The sequence below is a fragment of the Temnothorax americanus genome, unplaced genomic scaffold (genome assembly GCF_048541705.1).
Source record: "Temnothorax americanus isolate GAGA-0224 unplaced genomic scaffold, ASM4854170v1 Scaffold11, whole genome shotgun sequence".
In the NCBI taxonomy this organism is placed as follows: Eukaryota; Metazoa; Arthropoda; class Insecta; order Hymenoptera; family Formicidae; genus Temnothorax; species Temnothorax americanus.
In genome coordinates this window covers 163,911-188,462 of record NW_027509242.1, presented here as the reverse complement: position 1 = coordinate 188,462, position 24,552 = coordinate 163,911, and the positions used below count along the sequence as shown (strand labels likewise).

General features: G+C 49.8%; 1 protein-coding gene across 3 annotated transcripts in view; it reads right to left on the bottom strand.

The window, feature by feature from the left end:
* Nucleotides 1-24,552, bottom strand: part of Eif4g (eukaryotic translation initiation factor 4 gamma) — a 42,173-nt gene that overhangs the window by 15,588 nt on the left and 2,033 nt on the right. The window contains exons 1-8 of one of the 3 annotated variants that reach the window (XM_077420220.1): nucleotides 22,263-22,316; nucleotides 21,667-21,733; nucleotides 4,097-4,449; nucleotides 3,722-3,985; nucleotides 3,451-3,571; nucleotides 3,181-3,375; nucleotides 2,780-2,973; nucleotides 1,195-2,239 (exon numbers count right to left, since the gene is read on the bottom strand). In XM_077420220.1, coding sequence (XP_077276346.1) covers nucleotides 1,195-2,239; nucleotides 2,780-2,973; nucleotides 3,181-3,375; nucleotides 3,451-3,571; nucleotides 3,722-3,985; nucleotides 4,097-4,449; nucleotides 21,667-21,733; nucleotides 22,263-22,301 — 2,278 coding nt within the window. In that variant the 5' untranslated portion in view covers nucleotides 22,302-22,316. Of the gene's footprint in view, nucleotides 1-1,194; nucleotides 2,240-2,779; nucleotides 2,974-3,180; nucleotides 3,376-3,450; nucleotides 3,572-3,721; nucleotides 3,986-4,096; nucleotides 4,450-9,684; nucleotides 10,827-11,701; nucleotides 11,981-21,666; nucleotides 21,734-22,262; nucleotides 22,317-24,552 lie in introns of those variants that run through there. The other 2 variants (XM_077420209.1, XM_077420215.1) reach the window with 2 other exon arrangements.

Here is a 24,552-nt window from a genome sequence, read left to right as displayed (position 1 = left end):
TCGATTTAATTTTTAAATAATAAACAATTACACAAAGGACGAGACATCTAAAATAGTCGGCTAACGTAGTGAAAACCGCGTTGCGTTTTTGTTCGAACGATCCGCGGAAAAAAAAAGCCAACATTCCATAACTTCTTTGCAACTCTCGCATTGATCTCGACGTTCGATTCGCTCGTTACTAGAGAGACGCGCGATATAAATGCCCGGATATACCGAAATGACTGCACTTCGCAGAACCCCGACGCGAGACACGAGACTCCGATTCTCCTCGTGGCTTTTAGGTTAGATCAAGTTAGGTTAGGTTACGTTGAGTTTTGGAGGGTGCCCTCTTCAGTACAAGTGCTGAGATTCACGGCGACGCCGACGCCGACGCCGACGCCGACGCCGACGCCGACGCCGACGCCGAGTCTCGACACGTGCGCGCAAGCGCGCGGAAACATTTCGCGGTGTCTTCCAGGCAACGTGTTCCGAAATGTATTGACGAAATCTTAAGAATTTTGTTGGCCATCTTCCAATCTAGATTTATTACTAAGGACGGCGAGATTCCGACGACTGAGAATCGTCTGTCAACGTCAATTTAACGTTTATCGGCATTCCTACGATATTTACGCCGTCGTCGGATAACGAGACGTCAAAACGTAGGCTCTCCCGTTCGACGCGAGCGAACCGAAAATTCATACTTATCTGGAAAGCGCGGTTCGAACTGCCGTCCGTATCGGTTATCTCGGCGTGATATCGCAAACGCGCGGCGCAAAGTTCAAACGAGCGAAACTAGTAGCGTCTAGTTAAAGTCCTGACAACATTCTCTTGGAAATGCATCGCGTTCCTTACCAACGAATAATAATCGTACGCTTACTTGTGATCGATAGCGCCAGATATATCGCTCTCGGACAGATATCGCGCCCCGCGAGTGAATTTCCAGTCGCGAGTAAAAGAGAGAAGGAAAGAGAGAGGACGGTTGACGGTATCTTGGAGCAAACTCGTTCAAGGCTGCGCTCGCGTAAGCGTAACTCGAGATCGAGTCTCGCGCTTTCTTTTTTATCCATCCTCTCTTTGCAAATTTACAAAGCTTATCGATATATGTTTCGTATCTGCTGTATAGCTAGAGATTGCACGCGCCAAGACTTTAAGCAAAACGCGAAACAATTTCGTTCGGTTGACGATAAAACTTGGTCGGCAAGTGGAAACACTCACCGTCCGACGATTTCTGCTGCGTCTCATTTCTCGGATGCACCACCTCCGTTTCTGTCTTGTCACCGACCGCGTCACCGTTCGTCTTCCGATGATGGTGATCCACCGCCTGATTGTGAACAGGCGTAGGAGTGGCGCCCCGAGAGCCGAGGCTCTTCTCCCGGGTTTTCCTCTCCTTTTGCTCTTTGGTATTCGAAGGCAGCTCGGTGGCGTTGGGTTTCCTCCTCGGCGGCGAGTTTGACGAAGTTTTGGTTAGATTAGGGAATGGCTCCCTCGTAGGAACGGGATTGGCGCTCGAGGCAATGGCGGACGGTTTCGGGATTTCCTGGGTAACGTTACTCCAATACGGAGTAATCGGTGTCTGTACTACATTGGGCGAGGAGTTGAGATGTTTGGTGGCTTCGGGTCCAGGTCCGGTTCCAACTACGGCTGCAGCTACAGCGCCAGTAACCCTAGCGGCCTCGGTTTCGGTTTCGGCCGTCACCGTCATCGTTGCCGTTGTCGTCGCCGTTGTCGTCGCCGTCGCCGTCGCCGTCGCCGTCGCCGTCGCCGTCACTGTCACAGCCGTTGTTTCGGTGTTAGGTGTCGACGCGGTAAGCTGTACGGAAACAGTATCTTTATTCGCGGCCACTGGTGATACGACGGGTGACGATTCCTCGATCGTCGCGCTCTTTGTCTCACTCCTCGGCTGAAATTCCTTTACGGGAAGTTGCAACGCTTTCGACTCCGTTTTTGTCGCGTTCGGATCGATTTGCGTCATGTTGCTAGATGTACCTAACGATTGACTACTTATCGTAGGCGGTACCGTTTTGCCAGCGCCAGCGCCAGCGCTAACGCCGATATTTTTTGTCACAGGCGGACTATTGCTACACTGACTATTCGCGTCGTTAGCGGGATTGGTTTCAATATTTGACAACGACGTTTGCGCCGTTGTTTGTATCGTGTTAGGCGCCGTTTCGGACGCGCTCGTCGGTACCGCGTCGGATCCCTCGGTCGCGGCCTTCGCGACGCGAGCCGCGAAATCGGCTATCACCTCCGCACCGTTATTCTGTAACAATCACCAAATCTGCGTGATAGACGGTGGCACGTGCTATTCGTTCGGGCATTACGCTTGATAACTAAAATTTTGCTCCAAACTCAAATCATAGGGCGAGAGAAATCACAAAACAAAAGCACTCGGACGAACGAAATAAATGTTCAAGACTTTACAAATCTGTCACCCTACAGCCATTGGATCCTCAACTCGTACCGGACAAATTGGAGAAAAAAATAATCGATATCGAGAGTCACGATACCGAGGTTAAACGCCCCCGCGAGAAAATTATTTTGTTAAATTCCGAATATTTTCGGATCCGTCTTTTCCGATCTTTTTCATTTTGTGCGATCTCAGCACTCGCTTAATCTGCTAGAGGACATGGCTCATGTGGGTGTACAGATACACAAGTATCAACGATCAGCGGTGAGAGTCAGTTTCAAATATGTACGTACATAAGATACTCTTGCGTCGTACGGTTAGCTATTTAGCGAGCACAGACTTGAACGCTAAACTCTCTTAGCCAATCGTCGATACAGCTTCGATGTAGCTCACCTGTGGTTGTGGCGTTTCGCGATTACTGGATTCGCCACTCTGCGTAGTTTCGTTATCTTTATAAATTTCATCGCTTATATTTTTGCCCGTTAGCGGATTTACTATGTCCAAAATGGCATTTTGTCCTCGAGGTTTCCGAGACCTGGTAGTACCGTTAGTATTCGTCGCACCACCGTTATGTCCCGAGAATACATCTTTAAAAGAATAAGATTACATTTTTCAATTTAAATTACAATCCTGTTTTGCGAAAGAAAATGAAACTCATTGGTTTAAAAACGTATACGTAACGCTCCAACTTGATATTCTTTAGCTCTATCTTTTTGAGTCTTTAAAAAGATAGAATACGAATAACAACGACTAACCCCAACGTATATAACAAGCAGATTTGCAAAGCAACGTACCGGCTTGCGACATAGGTATACCCATCGAAGGCAGAGGTTGGGCTTGTTGAGTAGGTTGCTGAAGCGTACCTTGAGGTACAACTGGAGCACCGGCTTGAGTACCGGCCAGCGGGCCTGCGACGTGTTGCGCTCCACCGCTGACCGCACTTGTACTCGCCCTAGTCAAACTCATCGTGTTTGACGCTGTGTAATAATCTGTTGGAAAATATAACGATTCATTTGACTCGCGCGAATCTGGCGTCAAGGGATAACGTGAGTAGGAAAACTCACATCCATGCTGAGGAGCGGGCGCATGAGCATATCCGAACACATTTGGTAATTGAATTGGAGGCTGAAAGGGAAAATACGATTGATTTTGATGCGGCTGGTGCCTTTGAGGTGGACCAGAAAACTGGAAATAAAGAGAGACAATTTATTACATTTCAATTCGACTATATGGATATACTTTGAGAGAGAGAGAGAGAGAGAACATTTGGCCACAGATTAAAAAAAAATAATGAAAATGTAATGAAAATATGAATGTAATACACGTAATCAGTACCTGATGAATCGGTAGCTGATTGTTTATGGGATACACCGATTGCTGATGAGGCCCCGCGTGAAGACCGTGGACTTGACTTTGACCTATGTACATTGCACTTGCCTGCACCGGCAAACTAGCCGGATGAGGATATATGGCAGGCGGTTGCCCTCCACCCCCACCTACCCCAGCCATCCCGACCACTGGTGTTCCACTGGCGCCTTGGCCACCTCTGTGACCGATACCTCGCGGTTGTTGCGGCCTTGGACCCGTTTGATAATAGCCCTGCGCGAAAGATGGACGAGAAACGTAAAGTTTCTTTTCAAAAAATCGCTTGTTTAAAAAATAAAATAAAATAAAATAAAAATGTCCTTCATCGCGCTAACGGATACGTACTTGAGACGCCGGTCTGTTTTGCGTCGGTACGTAAACTTGTTGCAAAGACGGCGGCTGCGTCTGTAAGTGGGCCTGCTTTCCCATTTCCTGAGGCGACGGTGCGTGTACAGGTGGTGTCGTGGTAGGCGCTGGACCTTGTGGCGGTTGCGACTGCACTCCCGGGGTCGGGGCTTGCGAGGGTACTTGCCCTCCGGCGGGACCTCCCGGTGGTATACCCGCCGTGGATTGCCCTATCGTTTGTATGCCGCCGAGCGGCGGAGGCCCTCTACCCGTGGGTACTCCTACATTACTCGCCGCGTTTCCGCCCACTTGGCCCCCTGGTTGGGCGCTGTAGTTTCCATGAAACTCCGATCCTGAAACAAAATTCGCAACTTACTCAACGTGTATCGGTATTATTTACAAATCGTGTAATTGTCTAATTCACGCGAGTTCTCGCTACTCGAAATCGTGCGAATCACGATCAAGTGTTTGTTCGCGTTTACGTTTTTATGGCGCGATAAATGCGCACGCACAAAACGGCAACTCGATTAAGGCCAGGTTAGGTTACGCTTGCGATACGAAAACACATTTTCCGCGGGCTATTTTTATACCTTACGTATATTAGATTACTTTTTTATTTAGACCTGCATCTCATAGTATGTTGTAACAGATTGCCCTGCTTTCAACTTTCAACACGTAAAATATGCGGCAAATATGGAAATCAATGTTGTCGTTCGTATAGATAAAATAGCATGACACTGGAAATATATAGATTATTTCTTTGTGTGTGTGTGTGTGTGAGAGAGAGAGAGAGAGAGAGAAAGAGAGGAGTGTGTGTGTGTAATTATTTGTAATATAATATATTTCTTCCGTTTCTTTCGTCGAGCATCTTTCGTTGAGCAGATGTTATCGCAAAAGTCGCTTCTTCGACCATCTACGCTAAGACGTATACACCAGAAACCGAAATGAATCATACTAAGTAGATCACGTAATCTCGTTGCGTCTAGATGCGATATTATCTTAGATTGTTCTACTGAAAGAACTAGTCTCTTCGAAAATAAATTTGCACATGCCTATATACGTCATACGATAAAAAGAGATAAGATCGTTTATTCATTTCTAAAATACGTAAAATCTCCAACACGTAACAATAATTGTCAGTCTCACAGAGATCGCTAAAATATATAGATATTAGAAAAGCAATGTATTATATAACTAAAATAATTTGTAATAACTTGAAAACATTACTCGTGAAAGAGATGAAAAAAAAAGGAGAGAAGCAAGACGACGTGCTCGACGAGGAAAAGTATCCGAGTTGTTACGAACTAGCGAGGAACAACGTACGCGTCAACTACGTACGAGCTTACGTAGCATAGATAAGTAGAGTACGGATGGACTGCGCCCGAAACACGTCGCGTTCAATCTCGATAACATTGGCCTTAAGTTTCTTCCGCTTTTGCTTTTTGCATTCGTCCCGCCCCGTTTGCCCACGTCGCGTCGTCCCAATTGGTAATTACTCGCGAGCACGAAACATCGACGTCATCGTTCCCCGTCGGATCGCCAAGCGTCAAGCGAGATAATCCCGAATCCCGCTGGGAGCAATCGTCCTCGAGGCTCGAGCTTCACGAGTCACGCGCGGCCAGCGGCTCGGACGTTGCCCCATTTTCCTCCTCTGGCGTTAAACGTAAACGAACGCGCGCGCGGAGGCGGGGGAAAAACGGACGGTTCCGAGTTCCGAGTCGAAGAAAAATATGGGATCGTTCGATCGTTTCCCCATAGATGGTCGCTCACCGTTGCGAGTCGAGAGATCGTCCGCGCAGATCCGCTCCTCTCCTCGTCGTGAGCCGCGCGGGTTCGCGCGACGATTCTCCAGACGGCGGCGTATCGTTACAAAAGCGCAACGTTGCGAGCGCGACAACGAGACTCAAACGCGGACAAACGCATCGACGGCGACGGTCCGACCTCACGGACGGCCATCTTTGCACACGTGGGCAGGGACCGGGGGCGCAGCGCTGCCATCTGTGGCCCCGCGGCGGCATCGATTCGCGGTTCGCGGGCCGTCCAGGAGCAGGAGCGACCCTGCCGGAAACGCGCGCCACTCCGTCCGCATGTGCAACGTATCCAACGTGCGTTTCGCGTTGCGTTTCGACCAACGATAGATCTCGATCGAGGGTGCGAGGAAATTCTACACCTTTGAATTAATTCCTAAATTGCTGAAATAGTTTTACATCAAAGAAAAAGCTAGCTTTCGATTTCGGGAGTAGTCTTGTCGCTTGGGCGAGATAAACGTGAAACTTTTCAACTTTCCAACCAGGTCCGCGTACCTTTCCTCTCGCGTCTCGCTGACGGGAACGCGTCGTCGCGTCGAAAATGCGATCCCACATCCCACGTCCCACGCCAAGTTACGATCGGGAGGAAGGGGAAACGCGGAGCGTCATGCCTGGCCTCGTACGTCATTTCCGGCGACGAATGACGTATGCAGGTCTCGCACACCCCACCCATCGGCGGCCTCGGCACGAACGATGCGCACAGCGCAGCGCCGACTGCGCCGTGCCGCGTCACGCGTCACGCGTCACGCGTCACGCCGCGTTCGATGCACGGTGCGCTGTGCACGATTTCTCAATAGACTTTGACTCCGGGCAACGCAACGTTAACGAGCATTAAACACGCCGTCCACGCCGATCGGAAGCGCTACGGCACTGCACGACGGCGCGCGGCCAGCGGCGGCACGCTCGACGCTCGACGTTGGAGGCCTCCTCGAGCCGTGAGAAGGATTAGGTTAGGTTAGGGTTAACCTCGCCACGTGGCGCGCGCGCGCGCGCGCGGCATCGGCATTATCTGTGAAACGAGAGATATCGCTCCGTGGAAACGCTTCATCGTGAATCGTGACACCGACTTCGCGGTATAACAGGAGCAAGGTTACCGCGAGGAGTACCGGACTAACTTTGTGGAGTCGCAAGGCGGAAGCTCGTGCGCCGCAGGTCGCGATTCGTCAAGGATAGACGCGCTATATTATTCGCAGGGTATTCCGATCGTTAATTCTTCCCAAATGGTTACCTCTTCCCCCTTCCAAGTTTCGTATTTTGAGGAAGAAAATTTCTTTCCAGAAATCTTATCGTAATCTACGTTTATGAATTTTAGAGAGTTTTAGATTTTAGAAAGGAAATTTTGTTAGCTCGATACAAATTGTCAGTAACGCAGCTTTGAGGATGACGCTGACGTTTCGAAAGACCGAAATTACAAATTTACTGGCTTCGATCGCATCGCGGCATCCTCCAACAGCCGTGTCTCGACGAGAGGAGAGGAGGTTGAGATGGAACGGGACGTATCGCGCGAAGGGAAAGGATCGAACGTACCTTCACGACGGTGTACAAGGTGGAAAATGTTTCATCGATCGACCTATATCGCGAACTGTCTAAAGCGCCGTCCAGGGGCGTTAAGAACTAACCTAAATAACAAGCCACCCCGATATATCGATATCCGCATGGCGCATAGCGGGAAAAACGCCCGACCGCCACTGCTCGATAAAAAAAATTTCAGTGAATCTCGGATTCATACATTTCTATCGCGTAGACGCCGCGCCGCACGCCCAGAATGTCTTTTCTCCAGTGATTCCACCCGCATCCGAGACTCCGACAGAGAGCGCGGATAGCGAGATAGCGACTAAATAACAATAGTAGAAATAACGTTGCATTCGCTAAAAACGGTTGATCTAAGCGACGCCGACGATTCACAAAACGGAGGGAATTAAAAACGATATTAAAGCTTTGCGTACGTCATCGTTTTAACGCGACAACGGCATTGCGTTCATTCTCGCGAGGAAAAGAAGAGAAGAAAGAAGAGAAGAGGAGAGGACGCGAGACGACGCGGCTCGAACTCATGCGTCCGCAAATAGACACAAATGATTCGACTCTTGACTCTTGACAGACGGGTCACCGGGTCAGATCAACTACCCCCGGTACGCTCGAAAATAACGCGTCTCGCATCATTCCGCTCCGCGATTGCGTGCACCCGCGCGCCGATATTCGGGCGCCCCGCGCGCGATAAAAAAAATCAGAAAGGTTCAACGATCGCGATGACAAGAGTGAGTCGGGTGGTCTCTCTCTCTCTCTCTCTCTCTCTCTCTCTCTCTCTCTCTCTCTCTCTCTCTCTCTCTCTCTCTCTCTCTCTCTCTCTCTCTCTCTCTCTCTCTCTCTCTCTCTCTACGTTAGCGCAGGTCGTATCGCGCGACGGAGTCAAGGACGGATCCCGCGGGAGACCGAGAGGGTAAAGGTAAGAGCGAGGGTGTGCGCGTGAGCATCGGAGATAGGAAATAAATACAAATAAGAGCGGAGAAGCGCGACGACTGTGCTACACCATCGTCGGTCGCGGGTCTTTATGTCCACGATGGAGCAAGTCAACAGCCGCGTTCGCTATTTCGCGCGGCGTTTCATATCGTCGCGCGTAAATTTGCGCACGCAAAAAGAAATGACGGGTGCGTTAGGCACGTACCGCAAACTATCGGAGATTGAGGACTGCGCATTGAAAATTAGAATTCAACCACGCGGGACAAAGCGATAGATTTTAAGTTGAGAAGAAAAGATAAAAATTATCCGCGTGGTCTACGTTCACTCTCCAATTCGCAGCCCTCGATCTTCAATGCGTCGTTCGACGTGGGCTTTAAGTCGTTTTTAAGGTTATTATATACCGATAGAGGAATCGGAGAAGCTATCGATGCGCCGCGCCGCAAGGAAAGGAGCGAACAGAAGCGCGAATCAAGTCTAATGTAGCTCGAATTAAGATAAGATCAAACTACACGCGCGCACGCGCACACATACACGTCGCGCAAATAGAGATGCTTGAAACTGAGAATCCAATGTCTCATTTCGCCCCGTGGTTTCAACGAGTGTACGCACAGTCCAATATTTAAAACGCACTTGCCATAATCTTCCGAGAGCCACTTCTCACGGTACAAAGAATCCTCGTAAATTAATTATACATTATTCCTTCGAAGATTCAAGACCGCGAGTTCGATATCATCCATCTTAGATAGAAAATACGTATAAAAACTTGTCGAAACAACGTTTTCATCGTATCGTACGATATGTCCGCGATACGGCAGCTTGTTGGTACTTCGAGGTATGTAAATTATGGATCGATATAATATGAGAACGTTGATATACCTATCGTTCATATCGGAGTCGTAATCGGTAAAATTAGCCTTCGTCAACGCGCCATCGAGTACGACACCGTTAACGGTCGATTGGGCGTTGCGTTGGAGTAGTTTTAGAAATGGGCGATTAAGTTTGATTCCACCGTCGCGCGCGTGAGAAATTTTTGTTTCGCGAGTGGCAAAAAAAACCAAAAACCGCTCCCCGAAAACAAAAGTCCATCCCAAGATTGAGTAAATATTGTAAACAACGTAAAGAAGCGGGGACAAGAACGAGCCTCGACTCGAAAAGGCACGCGTGGACAGACTTTCGGAAGATCGACGAATCGTTTTCCTGGCTTTCCGTCACTCGTCAGCTGTTCGGCGCCCGTCCAGCAGCGCCCAGTCTCGCGATCGGACGACGCGACCGCGACGCTGGACGACCGTTCGTGAAAACTTGCACGCGCTCTCTTCTACTTACTATTCGCGGCGACTCGGTATTGGGGCGGCATTTGCGTTTGCTGTTGTTGCTGCGGGGGCTGCTGCTGTTGCTGCTGCGGTTGCTGCTGGTGCGGATGTTGATGGTGGTGATGACCGAGGTGGCTGACGTTGACGGTGAGTTGGGGATGCGTCAGTTGATTGAGGTGGGGACTCGGCGACGGCGGCGGCGGCGGCTGATGGCCGGGATGCGCACGGTGGTTGTGACCCGGCTGCGGATTTTGGGGATGCGACGCCGTGAGATGGTGGTGACGATGGGGACCGCCACAGTGCGGCATCAGACAATGCATGGGTCCTAAGGCACCGACGGCGACACCCACCGCGCCCTCCTTCGAGACGCCGTATCTCGAAACCATTCTTCCGGATGGAGCAGCCCGGTCGCTGCTCGCGCGCCGGCTTTTCCCTCGCGCGAGCGACTTTGCTCGCGCTCGCGCTTCTCCTCCTCCTCCTCCCCGCCTCGCCTCACGGCTGAGATCCTCCCCTCCTCTTCGCTTCCTCGATCGGTGGTTAGAGACGTCCCGACGCCGTCGACGAGGCTCGACGAGGTGTGTTTACGTAACGATAAACGCGGTAATAAAACGAATTCGCGACCATCGTCGCGCCTTCTCTCGATGCTCGATGGTCCGTGTTCGGTAGCTGCCGATTTTCCCCGGAATTGGCGCGGGGACGACGCCGACGATCCTTCTCCTTCGGGTGGCGCGCGATCACCCGCAATCGCGTCGCAACCGTTTACGGTTCGCGCCCGTGCCTCCTCGCCTCCTCGCCTCCTCGACTAAGCGCGGGCACGCCTCGAGCGCGCGACACCCGTCAACTCGTCGATCGTCGACAATGGCGCGCCATGGTGACCGCGCGCGCGCGCGCGCGTCTATTCCTCCGCTCGGCCGACAGTCCTAAATCTCCGCCGTCCCCGGTGGATGATGGCCCTCGTCGCGCTTCTCCCCGCGAGCGGCATCAAGCATAGCCGGGCTCGTCCCGGATCGGAGTATCCAACCACGGAAGGGGGATGTACGCCGAACGCCAAACGCCAAACGCGCACACGTGGTCGGGATTCTCGACGAGTCACCTTAGAGCCTACGCCGCGCACTCACTTGGCGAGATCACTCGCGAGACGTGACCTCGCGGCACCTGCGAAACGATACGAGGACCTTGCGAGAACGTCGCGCGACCGTCGCCGACTGTCACGGGAATCGGGAATATCGTCGCTGTCGCTGTCGCGCGTGTACGTCGGTGGCGGACTGTCGCGTCGCGCGGCTCGTCCAAAATCGATATTTAAGGCTCGACCGTCGCGCGTCGCCCCTCCCTGCCCGCGCGCGCTACGGCGCACCGCGCGTATGCGCGGGTCGCCCACTCCCGCGCTACGCCGCTGCGGAAAACCGCGCGCCGTTGGAACGTGACGAGCTACGTCGGAGTCGGCTCGCGAGCGCGTCGAGGACGAGAAAGATTCTTACGATTAGCCGTCGGCCCTGCGCCACGGCCGTGAAAGATCGGAAAGATCGGGACGGCGCGCGGCGCGGCGGCGCGGCGAGGCTACCGTTGTCTCTGCACGGCGCGACGATCGGGCGCGTTCGGTCGCCCGCCGAAAAGTACCGAGCGCGCCGACTCTCGCCCGAGCCCGAGCCGCGAGCGGGCAACCCTCTCGCGTTTCGTCCGTTCGTCGGGGATTCGGGACTTCGGGATGCGCGTATCACGGTCGAACGGGAGGAAAAGCGGGAAGGAGAGCGAAGAGGGATGATTTCGATTTCGATTTACCATCGACGGCCGCCGCGTCAATCGTCGAGCGTGGCGCGTTCTCCCTCACCCGCGCGCACGTCCGCCCGCACAACCGCCGCCGCCGCCGCCGCCGCCGCCACACGTAGCGCGTACACGCACGTACAATGGCGCGCGCCGCGCGGACGGTCTTACGGCGCACAACCGCGATCCCGATGGATAGACAGGGGGAGAAAGTAAGAGAGCGAGAACGAGAGAGCGTCGCCCTCGCACGCTCGCACCTCGGCACTCACCGCTTCCACTCTTTCGAACAAGTACGACTGACTTGCTTGTCGCTGGAGTACGATACGATTTGAGTCGACGTGAGGCGCGTACCCTTCGCCAAGGGACGCGCTACGTTGAACTGAGGCGGACGAGGCAGACCAGCGACCAGCCCTTCCCGCAGCCCGCAGCCGCACGACCTACGACGAATCGCGTATCGCGTACCGCCAGCTGACCCTACCGCCATCTAGCTGTTCCGCGACTAAACGTGACCTCCAGGAACGTAACGTCGTTTCTGTAAGCCTCGCGCCTCGCTCCTATTACGGAATTTATATGCCGATTCACTAAAACGCTTATATTTTGTTTTTATTAACGAAACGCAGCAAGCGTGGTTGCAAATTACGCGTTGGGCTTTATTGACGCTTATATTAAGGAAAGACAAAGAATTGCTTTAACAAACGCAAATTATTGGGTGCTTTGTCCAATCTTTGTAACGCGTGGATTGTTTCTTTCTAAACACGTAAACACAATTGTATGTTGCAACCTTAGCAATCCTGTACATGTTTACTTTAACCGCGATTGAAAAAAGGAAAAACGCGAGAAGCAAGCAAGTCTTTTCACTCTTGCCTTGAGACATACGTACGAAATATGTAACTGGGAAAAAAAGCAAAATTAAGAATGTATTTACTTTACGAAGTCCCTCCCTCTTTCTTCGCCACATTTCCGATAGAGCTATCAACATTTAATTAAAACAAAAAAAAATATATATATATCTTTGATTTCATCTCTTCGCTCGATAGTTCGCCGCGATAATAAAGAGAACCTTGTTTCTTCTAGTTTCCTAGATGGTTCGTTGCCAGAATACACATCGTGCATCTATTATGTAAACAACGTACGCGCGCGTATGGCTCGCCGTACGTATTACGCGTTTTATCGCAAGAGCGTCACAAAAATAAATCTTGTCAGCCCGCTCTAACGGCGCAACGACGCTAATTTATACGTACCTGCAAAATTGTCACAAAGAAACGCCGGTAATATCTATATACGCGTCCGATAGAGCACAATGGACAACGATGGCGTACGCAGACGCGAAGGGTCGAACCGTTCGACCGACCCTTCGGATGTCGTAAATGCGGCAAATTCAAATATGACGACAGATATGAATAGATTCGAACGCAATAACGCTCGAGACATTTAGGCGTAAATAACATTAACACATATATATTTCGGCAAACAGGCACAAGTACCTACGATGTTAAAACGAAATTTCCCAAGATCCCCTTTTCGTCTTTCGGTTCGTCAAGAAAACGAGTTGGCTACTTACAACTTTGTTCGTTTGTCAGTCATTTATAATATGTAAAAGTAATAAAAAACTCGAACAAAACTTATTCGCGTCGAAACGATTTCCCGTAGGATCTTATTATCGTTACTCTGACGCGTAAATCGACCGTTACGGAAGTAAATACTCTCGTCTTCTCTCTCGCTGCAAAGGTCACTTTTGTTCTCGTTTCATAAAAGCGCGTTACCTTGAAACCTGCCGCGAACGAATTCCAACGGTTTTCTCGGAAAACTAACCGTCTTTACAAATTTCAAAAATTTTCCCTTAAATATATTGGGAAGATAAATTGCCGTGCAAATTCAAAGAGATGTAAAGAAGAACTACGCCATTTGACGAACAATAAAATTCTAATTATAAAATAATAACACGGCGATTGACGAAACATGACGCAACTTTGCGCTAATCTTTCAAATTATAAACATCTTGTGAAAATTTTAAATATCACCCGTACATCTATACTACGTATAGAAACGACTCTTTTTTTTAAGTTTCCTAAATTATTTTTCAAGAGCCAGAGGAAAGGCAACGTTGATCGATGGAAACAGTCTCGGATCGATTCATATTTATTTTAAGAAGAGAATAACAAACGAGATAAAAGTTCGTTTCGATACGTCTGCTTTCCATTTTCGTATCCTCCCTTTGCTCGACGTCCCTGCTTGACGGCGTACAACGGATCTTCAAAATTAATAATTTAAGAAATTGAAGATAACCTTAATATCTACTTTATCGGATTCGTACTTGAAATATAATTTTACACTTAATACAGTCGTATCAAATGTAAATGCTATATTGAGTTTCAATATCACGGTGAACTCTTTGCCGATAAAAAGTAAGAGATCGTCACATATTTATCAAATATACCAAGATTCCAGAATTCAAGTAAGTTTTAACACTCTAAGCATTTATCGAAAGAAAACTGTTTGAAGATTGAGAAATTAAGAGACAAATATATATAGAAAGACAAAAATTTTAAAGATAAAAAGACTAAAGTAGAGAGACATAGCAAACCGACATTTTCAGCCATCTCGTATCGCATCGCAACGTTGGACAAAATTCCTCTACATTGTTTCGTAGGTTTAGAGTTTCTTTTCCGTAACGAGAAGAAAGAGAGAAGAACGTAGGCAGGCAGGTAGACGTGTCATCGAGCAGTCGAGCGATTCGCAAAGACGGCACGAGCGTGGGCGTATCGCGGGCGGACGACGGCGAAGGGCGCGTACAAAGGTGGAAGGTGGTGAGAGAGAGAAGAGGGTGTGCAGCGGCACCCACTATCCAGGAGAGACGAAGGGGAGCGGATTCGCGAATCGCGGTATCGCGTATAGGTGAGGCGGTAACCCAGTTTCGCCAGTGCACCAGGCCAAGCTGCAGCACCGCCGTGAACCGATCGATATACCTATGTGCACCCGGCGCGCTGCCCACAGCCTAGATTCGCCGCTTCTGGTCTAGGATAGGCGCGAGCAGGGGGATATACCGCGTGACCCCCGTGACCTACATCGCGGGGGAGAAGAAGACGAACAAGTTGCGCACCGTCTCGGATCGCTCGTTCTTCCGCATTTCGTTCCGTCGCGATTGCGACAACTCTGGATCGTATCTCCTCGCTTGGAAGTTGGACGAGAAATACAATCGGCGCTACTCGGACATCGACAAAAATCGAGTGATTTACGGATTTTATAGGCAGGAATGTGACCTGGCACGCGCGGGAGTCTAAACCGTCTTTTTCTTTCGCTTTGTTCTTCGGTGCTTCAATGGACGTATCGTTATCCTTCGAACATCCGCCCGGTGCGTTCTTTTTTCTCAGCTGAGCAAAAAGAAAATCTGCCAAGAATTCGGATAAAAGTTTCCGCAATAAAATATAAAAAATGTCGGGCAGACTCTACGCGAGATTTTGGAGAAAACGCGGACATAATCCGTCCCCAGGAACGATGGAGGAGAAGGAGAGAAGGCGCAGACCCCTATAACCTCTCGAACAACCTTCGGCTGTCTCGACGCGAAGGTTTCGGCCAGACGAGACGAGCGGAGGTTCAAAGTCCTCGAGCGAAAACATGGCTCGGTCTGAATCACACCGAAAATATATATCGCGGAGACCTCTCGAAGCAGCTGATCTCGCGCAGATCTTTTTTCGTCGTTTACCCAAGGCATCCGAGAGTCTGTAAGAACGATCCAACTTTTTAACGATTCGACGCGTAACGACGGGCCGACAGTTTTCCTCGCGACAGTTATCCCGCAACGTCGCGTCGCGAGGAGGACAAGATCGGGAAAGAGGAGGGCCTTAAAAGTCATTTTTCCCCGGAGTCTTTGAGCCTCCGAGGGCTCCGAGCCGTTGACCTTGGAAAGGTAGCGTGAAAACCTCGTGGTGTCGAGCGATAGTACGATCTCTCTCTCCGTCTCTCGCCATCTCTGTGTGGGCGTTCGGTAGGTTAGCAGCCCGCGGAAAGTGGGGGAGAGAATGAACCACCGCGCGGATCGAGGAGGGGGAAATGGAGAAAGAGGGTAACCACACGCCGACGAATGTCTGGATGGGAGACGAAAAGTCTACGCGAGGGAAGGGTCGATATTTACCGGCCTTCTCTCGCCCCTTCCACCTCCCCTCCTATCCACCCCATTCCCCCTTCTGGTCCTGCCGTCCCGTGTCCCGTCCCCACCGGGCAACGACCTACCACCCTCGCCACCCTTGCTCGCGCGCCCTACCCTACGCATTACGCGTTGCTTCGCGTCCTCTAACCCTCGAGCCAACTTGCCCCCTTCGCCCGACGTCCCTGACCGCCTAATCGAACGACACCGCGGTCACGTCGGTCACGAACGATTGTGCGCATTGTGCGCAACGTTCCCGAATGATATCCTACGACCGCGCCTATACCTCGATGACACGCGAGACATTCTTTTGCCGCCTCGCGCTCGGGGTCTCGGCAAGACGGCATTCGTTTCGCTAACACTAACAGCATTACATCGCCAACGAATTAAACATTGAGAGATTTCACGGTACGTGATATTTGACAATCTGACAGTGACCGACGATATCGCATATCGCTCGGTGAAATTTGCAATTTACGGTGGAAAACGTGCGCGTCGCGCTGCCACGCCGTGTGAACCGAGAAACTAATCTCGAGAAACTCGGTCGGTAAGCACTAAGCGGAAAGTATTCGCGTAGATCACGCGAAAATACTTAAATCCTCCTCGTGCAAGTGTGCATTCCGCATACCGCGTACGTGGGTCTACGGCGTCCGAAAAATAGCGCTAAACTTAACAAATCCACGTATGCACACGGAGGGTTAATATTGTCGAATAAATAAATAAATGTATGAAAATATGACCAACATATTATCGGTCATAATGCCTTGGCGCTAAATGTGTGTGGTCCGAATAACATAATAAATAAATATAAACTTAGCGCGGCGATGAAAATTTTTTAACATTTTTCTCGATCAACGTAATCGCAAGTCGCGTAAGGTGATCCTAATCGGTTTTTTCTTAGCGCTACGCTTTTACGTGGCTTTATAAAAATGCAAAATTCTTGTCTAGACGTTAAGTACGCATCAAAATCCGGGTCATGGTGGTCGACGTTATACGCGGTGGTCGTCACGCGTAACCAAAAATATTAATTTTTTTTTTCGTTTTCGATGTAACGTCGACCACCGTGACCTAGATTTTGATGCGTACTTAACGTCCAGACAAGAATTTTGCATTTCTATAAAGCCACGTAAAAGCGTAGCGCTAAGAAAAAAACCGGTTGGGATCACGGCTTTAGAATCTGGCTTAAGTCATTGTTCTTTCCTTTTTATCTTTCCTCTTTATCTTGAAGCGAAATTCGCAAATGTGCGAAATATTAGAAAGAAAAGAATCGAGATCTTGGAGAAAACAAATGTTATAAATGAGTAAAAATGTTTCCTAAAAAATCCAATTAGTTCAAACTATTTTTCTAACATAAAATATGGACGATCTCGTATTTTTACTCGCTTTTACGTTTTAACGGTTTTACGTTTTATTGCCTCTCTTCTAATTGCAAGTCTGCAACCATTTTATCGTTAAACATCCCGTAACTATGTAACATCGTTAGCAAATAAATCCGTGCCAAATAACGTAGTGCGCGCGGCGAAACGGAACCGAAGCGGAAACGACAAGACTATTCGCCGACCTGATAACATCCGCCTCTTTATTGGCGCGCGGTAGTGACCACGTGGTCGAAACATTCCGCGTTCGGGCGCAGAACGTGCAGTGTCACCGTCAAATTTTTTTTTCGCGCGATTTGTCAAACTCAACCCCTTTACTCGGAAAACGCTCCATGGTTTTCCCGAAGGGTCGGATATCTCGCTCGTCAATTCCAAAGAGACAAAGCGTTGCGATAAATCACCGAATTCTCTGATAAATCCTGCGAAGACAAAGATCTATAGTGAATCAGGTATCGAATAATTCCTGCCTTGACTCGACCGAGTACGGCTGTTGACCACGCGTGTGCCTTCAAACGGCCTTTAATAATACGCGTGTCTATGCGTTGCCAATCGTATAATTCTCAAGAGAAAGTTAGTCCCCTTCCTCCCTCTCCTATCCCCACAAAGAACAAAACCACTTTCCAGATCGATCATGGTTAAAAAATTCACCATGTACCACCGATACCACTCAAACAACTATTTCTCTTTTAACAAAAAAAATGGTAGGACTATTTTATCCGAATAGTTTGTACAACGCATAAAAGCGTTCCTACGAGAAGCCTGAAATTTTAAGGATCCTGAATCTTTTGTATCTAAAACTTCGGAACAACGGACATCGATTTTTCATTTTTAGACGAAACAGCCATCTCTCCGCCTTTGTTCTGAAAAATTACGAGAAAGAAAGAATTTCTGGACTAAGAAAGCTTTTCTTCTAGATGAAAGAAAAAAAATCTTTAAACCGCGCAACAAGAATTCGTTTTGAAAACAATGCTATAAGCACAAAAATATACATAAAGACCCTGTCGCGTAACGCGGACAACCGATACGCACCTTAATTTTTTTAATAAGTAATATTTCTTCGTTTTCTTACTTCGTATGTAAGAGACAATTTCTAGATAAAGAGATCGGTACGAAGGCAGCAAAGTCTGGCCTTTAGATTCTGCAGATGTTTCGATTATATCGCAAGATAATGTAAAAAAGGTAAATAAAACGTGTGTATACGTCAATCGCGCGGAATTAAAGCACTGCACTTTGAACGATTTATAATTCGAGTTCACAAATTCGGATCAGATAGAACACCGTACTATTATACTTATATAATCTTACATACCGCGTATCTCAATAAATATGTTTTCCAATACATGTCTCATATGTTAGACAGATAGATAGATAGATAGATAGATTTTGTTTTATTTGTGAGATTACAAGAACTTTGCGATTTACAATTACTTGGCAAAATATACACGTATGCAAGTATACGTATATTCGGAGTCTTGAAACGTTTCCCGCGTTACGCGCATTATAAAATGATAAATGGACGTCTATATCCCGATGACAATGAGTCCCGACGCGAATCATCGTACAGATCGTCCAGATTTAAGGCCCGAAGCAAGCTGAACGTTTGACTCGCGTGGATACTTAACGCGTAAAACACTCGCAACGAAATTAAAAAATTTATCCAGTCGCGCGTAAAAGTGCGCTTTCTACCAGGAACCGTTTCGGAGCTGGTTCGGAGCGGAGTGGACGGAATGGCCGGGCCGGTACGCGTGGCACACGTGCTAAATGTCACAATGTTAGAGCGCGCGACTTAACCCGCCAGCGTGCAGCAGTCTCGCGACTCGCCCCGACCCAAACTATTTTATTACACGCGGAACGCAATCGTACGTAATTCGCGTTCGGCTCGTACATCGGCAGAAATATACGAAGAGTAACGCGCGTAACGTTCGTCGAAGACACGAGTCACGCGAATAGCGTCAATTGGAAAAAATTCCAAATAACGTCCCTTCTCTTTCCTTTCAAATACATACGATGTATAAATAATCGGAAAAGCAGCTTGAAACGGCAGTAACGGAAGTAACGGATGGAAGCGAGCAGCGCCGCGCGGAAAATTCCGTAGAAGCGATCGCAAAATCGGCAGAAACCGAAGATAACGAACGGCACGCGATCTAGATAATCCGACGATCTGTGCAACGAATAACGTAACGTAACCGTAAAATGATCGGCCAGCGAAGAGGGAGAAGCGCGCGAACGAAGAACGAAGTACGGTTAGTTTCTCCCCGGATGTTCGGTGGCCTCTTTCTCGAGCGAGCGGCCTTGCCAGGAATGCGCATTTTCTGCCGGTTCTCTCCTCCGTCTATCCCTCGGCTTCGATTCGAATCCACGTATATGCGCCGATGGCCACCTTTCACCCGTCGCGTCGTCGCGTCGTCCGCACGACTGGCGAATGGCGAACCTCATTATTCGAAACCGAACTACTTCAAAGTCGGTCGCTTTACGTCATCGGGAAATTCAAACAACGCGAAGCGCGAAAAACAACCGTTAAGCCGCCTAAAGATAGCCGAGTGGCTGCACAATCGAGCGCGAATCTACCTCGAGGAGTATCCGCGCAAAGGAAAATATTTCGACACTCGAACGCGCGATTTTCAATCTTTTGCGAATTTGCGTGCGCGCGTCGACGTTCATGGACATTAAGTATAGACGTCGCCCGCGCGCGTGCATTCAGATTACGCGCGTCGCTTCAAAGGAGACGCAAGACGTACGCGACGCGCGTGTCGCGACGATTATATAATATCGTAAATGGACAATAACGAAGCCGCACTCGCGCAGATTCCTTCGAATCGCGCGTTCGTTGAATTCTACCGTCCTCTCCGGGGATACCCGACTGAGGGAACGAACGATAAAAGGATGGCACGCGTCGTTCTTTACCCGGCTTACTCAGAAGGCATCTAAACGTCCTAAACGCCGAAATGTCCGTCCAGGATTCGATTTATAACATTTTGCGCCGCTCGACTCGAAAGACGAAGATTTGATTTCGATCAAGTTTACTTTCGCACCTGCTCCGTCATTGAATCTCCGTTCGTCTCAAAAACGTATAACGTCCTACCTTAACGGTTTAGAACGGTTTCCAATTTACCGTTAAGCGCATCAACCGACAATGGACAGAATGTTTGGCGCGCACATCGGATCTCGGAATTAATCGATCCGACCGGCGCGGCGCTTATCACTCCGTTCGCAAGTCGGAAAGAGAAAGGTACCGACGCACCATCGACGATACGCGAGCTAATAAACTGGCCGATGTACATTCAAGTTTGTTCGTTCGTGCCACGCGTTACGAAAAAAAATCGTATCCTCTCGAATAGTCATTTTATTTAATATTTCTCAACGCTTGTGTGTGTGTGTGTGTGTGTGTACGAGCGCAATCGAGATTTACGTGAATTTCAACGGTCGAGGGTAAATAGAAAATATTCGGGCACGTGACGCTACAAATATGTGCGACAAAAGAGATTGGATAACGTCGATTAAAAAAATGGTGGCGCGGAGAGGCTTAAAGTTTTTTCCACGTACAGCAAACCGGGTTTATTCTCCGTCCTAATTGGAAGGAAAAAAATGGCGCTTTTCCGCATTCTTCGGTCACACGGCCGATCTCGATTAATCTCGAGCTGTAAAATTGTATAACTAAACTTGTCGCCGCCGCGCGCCGCGTCGCGTCGGTTCGACTGGCTCGCGCGCGTTACGCAATTTGACTCGCGTTGCCCTTTGCGGCAGATTCCTTACTACTCGCCGAGACCTCGACGCGGTCGGCGTCGCGTCGCATCCTCCGCGTAAAAACGTCGATCGGACGCGTCACGACGCGATCGTGCGACGAGTTCCCGGAAAGCTACGCGACGCGACGTTCCAAGACTCCCCGCTCCCCGCACCGCCGGCTCGTCCCGTAGATCAACTTTAAAGCCACGAGATAAGACGCGCGTCAGGTATACCGAAGCATCGCGACCAAATATCATATTGAAATATCAACGCCCCTCGACTCGACGAAAGCTGTACCGGAGACTATACCTGAAATATTCCAAGTATTTACGGAACGCTATATTTTTCACTTTATCGGAGCGGAAACACAAATAACGTAGGGCCGATCGGAAGATTAAAGGAGATTAGATGGGCAGGGACGAGAGGACGAGGGAAGAGAGCGACAAGCGTTCCATCGCGACTGTTTATCCCGAACAAACAACAGAAATATACATACGATATACATATGCGATACGTAATACGCGTATCGTGGAAAAAAGCAAAGCCGTTCGTATCGCGCTCTCGTATACCGCGAAAATCGGGACGACGCGCGTTTACCAGTTTATTCGCCATTCGGACCATTCGGTAAACATCGAGCAGACGCGAGACGGCGCGGGCAGGTCAGCGGCGAGCGGCGATGTCGTCGCGTGGCCGCGAGCCGCGACCGGACGTCGCTCGACGCCACCGCGACATCTTCCGAAAGTTTCGGCAACGCCAATTTGCGTAATATTCCCATCCGCTAATAATATTGCGCGTCGATAATGACACGACGAAAAAGAAAAAGAAAAAAGAAAAAAGAGAAACGCCGCGCGGAAAGTCGACGGCGCGGCACAAGCGCGACAAGTACACATGACGCGAAAGATAGGAATGCGGGAGCAGCCGCACCGGCGCGGGCGCGGCGCCGGCGTCGCCGCGACGCCGACGTCGAGGCGCGCGCGCCCGATAAACTCACCTATCAACGTGGACATTTCCGCCGTGGGCCGTCGTCTCGGGCGCGGCAATCGTCGGCGAGCGTTACACTGGCGACAGGATACGTGGCCGTGTCACGTCGGACACATGTTTTTTCTTTTCCCCCTATCGACGCGCGCGCCCGTCCCTTCTTCGTCGGCGCACGGTGACACGCACGGTGACACGCGCGGTCGCGCGAGCGGCAATCTTTATCGGGATCGTCGAGACGAGGCGACGAGACCGCGAGACCCGCGCGTCAATCCCCGAATTTGTTCGCGTTGCCAGACGCGAAAGAACGTTCCGAGGAAATTATATAACCTCCGCGTACAACGGAACGGAGCTCTCTTCTATCTCTCTTTCTCCGTTACGTTTTCGCGCGCGACGTTTTCGGGCGCGTTAGTAGCGCGCCGAGCGGAACCCGGTCGCCGCGGTTGCGCTACGCGCGACCGCCAACCACCCGTGCTCCGTGCTTCTCGTTACCGCGGAGGGGGAGAGGAAAAAGAAGGGGGGAGAAAACAAAAAAAAAACAAACAAAAAGGGGGGAAAAAGAAAAAAGAAAACGATCGAATCTTACACGCGCGTCGGCAACGAAGCACTCACCATCGAAGAATCGTAACGCGCGGTCGTGTCCGCGACCATATGCTCGGCCCGAAGAGGTTGCGAACGGCAAACGCGAAACTCGAGTGCGGCGCTGACCGCGTAGCGCCTATCGCCACACGCACGTACCAGCCCGAAGTCCGAAGCCCCGGGACCGAAGCGGCCGCTCGGCTGCCTTCGCGCGACTTCGCGGAACTTCGGACGATTCCGCGAGACGCCTCGCTTCGCGCGGCCTTACCCCCCGTCTCTCTCTCTCCTTCTCGTGGCCTTCCTTTTCCTTCCCCGTTCGCTCTTTCTAACCTCTCACCGTCATTCCTCTGCTCCTACGCGTACGCATTACGCATGGAAGTTTTCCAAAAAATCTTTTCCGACAGTCACGATAGTTTTCACGCGACTCGATACATATGTATAAACGGCTTGATAAAATTATTTAAAAACTTCCCCTTTACTCTCTGTCGTCGCGATCGTATCGAATTACGTTACATTTCTCACATTTCTTTCTCGCAACGCGCGTCGAAATATAACGTTTCGTGTGCCGCGACATAAATTGGTGAAACGCATCAATTACCACGTTCGCGATACAACAATAATATTAGTAATTACATCGTATATTACTAGTTTAATAATTTTATCTCGTCGTAAAGACCCGTTATCTTTAAATTTCATCTGGAATTTAAGACGACACGTTATCCATCTATATTCCACGATACACGTATACGCATCGTCGAACGAATGGCGAGAGAAAAAATTTCAGACGATCTCTAGCTTCTCCGCGAGGAAACGAGACTAACTAGAGCCTCGGAAGAGGGCGCGTACTTGTCGAGTCCACTTGTGAAATATGCATTCGTACGTGTATCGAGCGTTGTACGTTACAACGTATCGCACGATCCTCCGGTCGTCCTTGGAGTCTCGAGTCTCGAGTCTCGAGTCTCGAGTCTCGAGATGGGGAAGAGGGGAGTAGGTGCGTCGATCTCTTCCACGCTCCCACGTATTAGAATTGAAACGCATCGTTTTGCCGTATCGCGCGTATTAACGTATCTATACGATTTATCGCAAATTATTGTCCGCTCAATGACTCGGTGCGACGACTCGGTCCGGACTGTCCAGAGATAAGCTTAACGACGATTGACGTCTAGATAAACAACTTTTACGTACGGTGGAAATTTTCAGTCGTTTTCAGCAATGTCTTAATTTTAATGAATCAAGGGATTTGTCGGAGCACGCGCGAGGAAAACAAGTTCGGTCGAGACCGATGTCGCGACGTCTCGACGACGCGGAGCGTTTAGCGGAGTACGCGTAAAAACTGCATAAATTAACATATACCGGTTAAAGCACCGATGACATTTTCTCTTGCGAACGATACAACGGAAAAAAATACACGGAAAAAAAAAAGAATGCGCTGGCAGAGCGTTTTATTTAACGCCACGTACGAAAGCGGGATATTTCGTCGCGCGTATTAGAAAAAATATCGCGCGGCGCGGCATTCTTCATTTAGGACATTTAGGTGCGCGTAAAACTATCCCGAAAAAAAGGTCCTAATAGGGTCTCCCGCACCTCCGCTTGTAACAGGCGCGATTCAACGTTCGACGGTTCGCCGCGCGTCGGCGTCGCGCCAGCCACGCGTGGTCGCCGCGTCGCCGTCGTCCTCCTCGCCCTCGCCCTTCTCCCCGCGCACGCTCGTTATCCGTCCTCCTACCTCCTACCGTTTATTTCGCGGCGCGCGGTGAGCCGTGTCCTCGTTTCGAGAGCTCGCGGGAGCGAGGAAAGAAAGAGGAAACGCGGAAGGAGAAAAGAAAAGTAGACGAGCCGCTCTACGCCGATATATACGCGTCCACGTATCGCCGACACGGGAAACGAACGAGCGTGCCGAGATAAGCGGCCGATCGTTCCCGATAAAACGTTACGATGGCGAGCGGCGCGTCGCGTTAAGCCAGAGAGCCAAGACGAAAGTGAAAGCGCGCGTTCGAGCCTTCGAGCCAAATCTCTAGGATCGAGACTTCGCGCTCTCGACTCGATCTCCTGAAAAACCAAGGGATATTCGCGATTCCGTTGATCCGTAGGGACGTTTCTCGAATTCCTGGAAAACGACGTACGTGGAATTGGAAACGAATTTACATTAATGTAATTATACCAGAGGAATATCGAGTGTAGAGACGATTCCACGTATATCGCCGTGCGACGCGGTAGAGAGCGGAGACGGTTGGAGAGCGTAAACAGAAGCGTACGATCCGAACGATGTTTGACGATACTTCCAGAGGCGTCAGAATTCTTATATATACCGCGAGCGGTGCGT